General features: G+C 40.2%; 1 protein-coding gene and 2 non-coding genes across 3 annotated transcripts; all 3 read left to right on the top strand.

The window, feature by feature from the left end:
* Positions 1-413: 413 nt before the first annotated feature.
* LOC149177473 (uncharacterized) lies at positions 414-1,046 on the top strand. Its single transcript, XM_089421762.1, has one exon. The coding sequence runs from the start codon at positions 414-416 to the stop codon at positions 1,044-1,046; it is 633 nt and encodes a 210-aa protein (XP_089277888.1).
* Positions 1,047-4,935: 3,889 nt separating this feature from the next.
* TRNAE-UUC (transfer RNA glutamic acid (anticodon UUC)) lies at positions 4,936-5,009 on the top strand. The gene has a single exon. It is a non-coding gene; the product is annotated as a tRNA-Glu (tRNA).
* Positions 5,010-5,139: 130 nt separating this feature from the next.
* On the top strand, positions 5,140-5,213 carry TRNAN-GUU (transfer RNA asparagine (anticodon GUU)). The gene has a single exon. It is a non-coding gene; the product is annotated as a tRNA-Asn (tRNA).
* The last annotated feature ends 907 nt before the right edge of the window (positions 5,214-6,120 follow it).

Below are 6,120 nucleotides of genomic sequence, written 5' to 3'. Positions count from 1 at the left end.
TAAATTGCCACCCCTCGATCCTGGAACCCCTAACCATTCACAAGCCGTCCTTCCCCTCCATCAGCCCTAACTCTGCAAAGAACATCACTGTCAGGAAGAAACAAAGAGGGGGGAGCCGGCACTTCAGAGGCCGTTCCATTGCCACCGATTTGGGAATCACAAACCTCCCGCTGATAGATGTTCCTATTTTCGAGTCTTCCTCTCCACAGCCCCTTAGAGCAAAGTTGGCTGGTCAGCCTTCTAAATGACCTTCCTCATTTCCTACAATCAGGGGCCTTGGAGCTGGCCCAAAATTTTTGGCTCTAAGGGATACTCTTCTTTCTGCTCGGGCCCACATTATCTTTATCCAGGAAACTATGCATCCCAGTTCGGTGTCTTTGGCTTTTTTCAGGAAAATGTTTCCACAATGGCATATGGCTGCCACCAATGCAGATGGGCAATCAAGGGGCCTGGTCACATTGTGGGATCCACACATGATCAAAGCAAAAGCTTTCAAGTGTTCGGCCGGCATTCTCATCACGGCTTCAATCAAAGGACGTCCAAACACTCTCAATATGTTGAATATATATGCGCCTTACAGTCACAAAATCTCATTTTGGGATTCTTTGTTTAATTCACACATTTTAGACATTAATTCCTTGCTCATTGCAGGTGACTTAAATCTCACTCTCTCATCGGATGAATGCTGGGGTCAATGTCGACCTGTTGACAGATTGGCAGACAGGATGAGATCTGAGTTTTTAAAACGGGACCTAGTCGATATCATCCCAGAAAATTTGTCTCCTACATGGGAAAATGGCCGGCTAGGCTCTGCCTACATTGGAAAGAGAATTGATCGCTTTCTTCTACACTCCAGTCTAATCCGGCAATGGGGAATGCCGTCCGCAAATACAGGAGGGGCCTTCTCATCTGACCACAAGCCTATCCTCCTCGACTGGGGTCTTTCTGATCGACGAATGGGTTATTCCTTCAAATTCAATTCTATTCATTTACTGGACGCATCTTTCAATGAATTCATAAAATCCAGCTGGAAGGATATCAATTAGGCCGCCGATGCATTTCTTCTCACCTTTCGCGACAAAATTCAGCTGCTCAAGGATAAAACAAAAGTATGGCAGATTGAAAAAAAGCGCAGAGACTCACAGGACCTGCTCGACATCAACCTTCAACTAAGCCGGCTTGCATCATCCATCCAGCAAAATGGCAGGTCTCTAGATATGGCCTCCCTCATCTGTACCCTCGAAAGAAAGAAAAGACAACTTCTATTAAAAGAGGAAGCTACTTGGAGGTTAAAAAGTCGCGCTACTTGGCTCAGGGAGGGGGACAGGAATACCAGATTTTTCCATAATTATGCTAATGGCCGTAGATCAAAAAACGCCATATGGAAAATACAGAAGGATGACGGAGAATGTATCTTCTCCCACCAGGAAATTTCAGCAGAAGCAACTAGATTCTTCAAGGAGCAATACCAGAGGCAACACAGTGATATATCTGACTCGCTATGGGCTGTGGACCCTCTGCCGATCATGTTCGACGATGCTGCCAACGACGACTTCTTCAAACCGGTTACGGAGGAGGAGCTATCTGAAACCATCAGGGGTTTTAAAAAAGAAAAGAGCCCCGGTCCTGATGGTCTGCCGGTGGAATTTTTCTCCCACTTTTACGATCTATTTAAAATCGGTCTGCTGGGTATGGTCGATGCCTCTCGCCTCTCCGGAAGTATTAATACTGCTCTCTCGGCCACATTCATTGCATTGATCCCGAAACAAACAAAGTCCACATCCTTTGGTGACTACAGGCCGATTGGTTTGTGCAACTCGCTATACAAGATCATTACTAAAATTATTGCTGAAAGACTGAAGAAAGTTCTCAACTCCTTCATTACAAAGGATCAACATGCTTTTCTAAAGGACAGACTCATTATGGATGCAGTCGCCATGGCACAGGAATGCCTCTACTCCATATACTCGAAGAACATCGACGCTGCAGCACTTAAAATTGATCTTAAAAAGGCTTTTGATTGCGTCGACTGGAGCTTCCTCAGAATTCTCCTTGCCAAAATTGGATTGAGGCCCTTGGCTGTCAGCTGGATCATGTCATGCGTCGAATCTGCCCACTTCTCAGTGATTATAAATGGGATCCCATCCTCTTTCTTTCAAGCAGAGAGAGGGCTCCGTCAGGGATGCCCTCTCTCTCCCCTCCTTTTTATTTTGGTGATGAACTGTCTTAGCGCACACATCAACCTTGCTGTAGCGGACGGTAGATGTAAGCCTGTTAAAATCTGCAGAGAAGTCCTCCTCTCCCACAACCTCTTCGTCGATGACATCTTAATTTTTGATATTCTGTGTAAATCTTCTTGGATCTGCCTCTATATGCTTTTTAAGAGGTTTCAAGGCGCTACTGGACTCAAGATCAACTGTGGCAAATCTGTTATATACCACAATGACTCAAACCCGGCTTTGGCTCTCTGGATCGCTGAACGTTTTCAGATCAATCTTCGTCAGATAAAGCAAGGTTTCTCTTATCTGGGGTTCCGATTAAAACCCACAAGATATAGATGCCAGGACTGGGCCTGGTTAGTTGACCGCTTCTATAGCAAGATCTCATCATGGGAATTTCGCTTTCTGTCCCTTGCTGGTCGTTATATTTTGGTCCGAGCAGTTCTCTCCCAACTTGCGGTATATTGGTGCCACCTTTTTTTCCTACCTGCTTCTGTTATCAAGAAAATGAAATCCATAGCTTCAAATTTTCTGTGGGGTGGACGATCCTTCCACTCAAAGCTACACCTTGTCAGGCTGGACACCATTACTCGTCCTAAAGAAAAGGGCGGCTGGGGACTTCTAAATATGTATCTATTTGGAGAAGCGCTCATCTGCAAATCTCTGCACAGGGGCATTTTTGGGAACAACCCGTGGAGTACCTTGATCAACAAAAAGTACCTGAAAGGAAGGAATCTGGCGTTCTGGCACAGAAGGTCCTCTCTCGGAATCAGGAGTGGTTCCCCTATCTGGCATAGCTTCAAAAAGATCCTACCCTTCTTCCTTTCCAACTTAAAATGGACTCTTTCTACTGGCTCGGCTGTCTTCATTGGTATCGATCCTACCCTACACAACCTTGAGTCTATGATCCCTCCGCCTTTACTCTCCTTTTTTCACTCTAGGGGCCTCTTTACCTGGAACCATCTCATTCACTCTTGGTCCTCTCTTGAGCCAATCTGGAAATCTGACCTTCAACTTGACCTCCCCCCCCCCTCCGTCAATTATGGCTCTCCTTCATATCCAGATTCACTCATCACGGGGTTCTCCAAATTGGCACCAAGGATGAACTAATCTGGTCCACCAGCAACTCTATTCACCCCATCACTGTCCGGAACATTTACTCTGTTTTTTCTGCTGCCTTACCTTCTCTTCCTTCTGTCTTTCCTATCATTCTCTGGAAAGCCCCCTGCCCTCTCAAATCCATTCTCTTTTCTTGGCTCCTCTTCTCCAACAAGAATCTCTCCTGGGATGTTCTACAAAAGAAATGATGGTCTGGGCCCGGTAGATGTCATCTTTGTCAAGTGGCTTTGGAATCGAACTTCCACATGTTCTTTCAGTGCTCAGCATCCACAGCTCTCTGGTATGAACTCTCCTGCATCTTCGGTTTTCCTCACAAGCTGTTTTCTTTTGTACAGGATGCTTTCTCCTGGTGGGGCACTCAATGCCCAATCTGGCAGGCTCTTTTCATTACAACTTGTTGGAATATCTGGAAGTGGCGATGCCGGCGCATCTTTCAGGACTGCCCCCTTCCACTTTTCTCCATTCTTCCTATTATTCGGGGGTCTTTGCCTGTTCCGTCCTAGGATGGGCTCTATTGGCGTCCTTTTCTGCTATATTTCTCATACAGCCTTTTCTATAAATATATCTGTTTGTTTTTGAATTTTCTCTGCCTCATCCTGGGCAGTTCTATTAGTGCTATCGAACTTCTTCGGGGCACTATCTTCCTCTGCTTGCACCTTTGGTTCAGCAGTTTTGGTCGGTTATATATGCTTCTAATTCTCACGATTGTCATATTTTGGTTTTGTTCAAAATGCTTTGGTTCCTGGCTGAGGCTTTGCCTCCATTGTATATCTGGATCAATACTTCATCTTGCATGCGGCATCTCGCCCTATGTATCCACGATCTTTATATCATCTTAATATAATACATACAACTTTTCCTTCTGAAAAAGAAAAATGATCAATAACAACATCATTTGAAATCATTTTGCCTATAAAAAGTTTTGAGTCTCCATCTACGATCAATTATTATGTATTAGCATTAAAGGCTACATTAACCCTTGCATTAATGCATAAGCTTCCCCTAAATTATTAAAAACAATACCAAAACCCAAAGCAAACATCATTATTATTATTTTTCCGAGACTTATAATAACTTTTTATTTGGCCGCCCTAACATTTGACAAATCTAATAAGAACATTTAACTTGATGCCAAGATCTAGTTCTTCATCTTATCCTAGTGATAAACCACACTAGATAATTCGAAACGTATCAACAAACTTTGATAATGTGATTTTTACCCAAATAAATTTACTTTTTAATATATATATATATATATATATATATATATATATATATATTATAATTTAATTTTTTTGAAATTAATACTGGTTATAATAAAAATGGAACTGTTTAAATATTTTAAATTTAGATTTATTTTAATCATATATTAATGTTCTTATCAAGCATACATAAATTCCATTACAGAATAGTGAGAAACTTTTTTTCAATAAAGTAATTTAATATATTTATCTAAAAGATTTTTAAGCCAGTGGCTTTTTCTCGCAGCAGAATAATGAGAACGACATAGTTTTTGCCAAAATCGCAGAATATGGAGTGAGTGAGGAAATTTGCTACTAAACAGTTGGCAATTTCTTCTAAAGTTTAACATAAAAATTCCGTTGTCGTCTAGTCCGGTTAGGATACTTGGTTTTCACCCAGGCGACCCGGGTTCAAATCCCGGCAACGGAAGGTTAAAATAGTTTTCGTGTGTTTTTCGAAGCGATTCGTCATTCTCTTTTTCAGAAATTCAAATGCATGAAGTTTAAAATATTCATTTCAAAGTGAAGTTTACAAATAAATAAAAAGTGTGAAAATCGTTGCTGGAATAGCTCAGTTGGTTAGAGCGTGTGGCTGTTAACCACAAGGTCGGAGGTTCAAGCCCTCCTTCTAGCGCATGCCAAAATTTAAAGTTCTCTTTTGTTTTATTCATATATTTTTCAAATAAGAATACATTACATATATATTTTTTAATATAGTAAAGGAAAAAAGTTATATATAGTTTTGAAAAGTTCTCTTTTATTTTATTCATATATTTATATATAAGGTCGGAGGTTCAAACCCTCCTTCTAGCGCATTCCAAATTTTAAAGTTCTCTTTTGTTTTATTCATATATTTTTCAAATAAGAATACATTACATATATATTTTTTAATATAGTAAAGGAAAAAAGTTATATATAGTTTTGAAAAGTTCTCTTTTATTTTATTCATATATTTTTCAAATAGGAATATATTATATATATTTTTTAATATAGTAAAGAGAAAAAGTTATATATAGTTTTGGATTTCAAGTTTTGTTAAAATTAGCAAGTTATTTATCAATAATAAACAATCATAAATTAACTATGACAATCATTGTTACATAGAAAATTATTTGAAGATTCCAGAATTTAGAGGAGGAAATTCCTCTAACATTAACATGATTTCCCCTATGTTGATTAATTGTTTACCATCTCCTTGAATCAATGTCTTATTGTTCTCAGAGCCTTGCTTTTTGGCTTCTTTCTATCGCGTGGAGACAACTTTGAAATCCTTCATGTGAACCCCAAGACGAGACTTTGAAGAACTTGAGCCCCATTGGTCTTCTTCCTTACATTGGAGATAGGCCTTGTGAAGAATTTGAGCGTGATGAACTAACATGTCTTTCATATCTTTCCATGTCATTCTTCTATAAGGGCAGTCAGTCATGGATCATCTGAATCCATATCTTCTGGTATCAGAGTTGCAGGCCCTTGTAGCATCACTCTCCCATAAATCTTGAACAAAAGAAGCGCAGACCAGATTTGTCAAAAAGTTAGAAACC

This window comes from Pinus tabuliformis, chromosome 4_1 (assembly GCF_031772625.1).
Source record: "Pinus tabuliformis cultivar Carrire ecotype Pingquan chromosome 4_1, CPIR1, whole genome shotgun sequence".
In the NCBI taxonomy this organism is placed as follows: Eukaryota; Viridiplantae; Streptophyta; class Pinopsida; order Pinales; family Pinaceae; genus Pinus; species Pinus tabuliformis.
The sequence above is the reverse complement of the archived record's forward strand: the minus strand, read 5'-3'. Positions and strand labels throughout refer to the sequence as shown.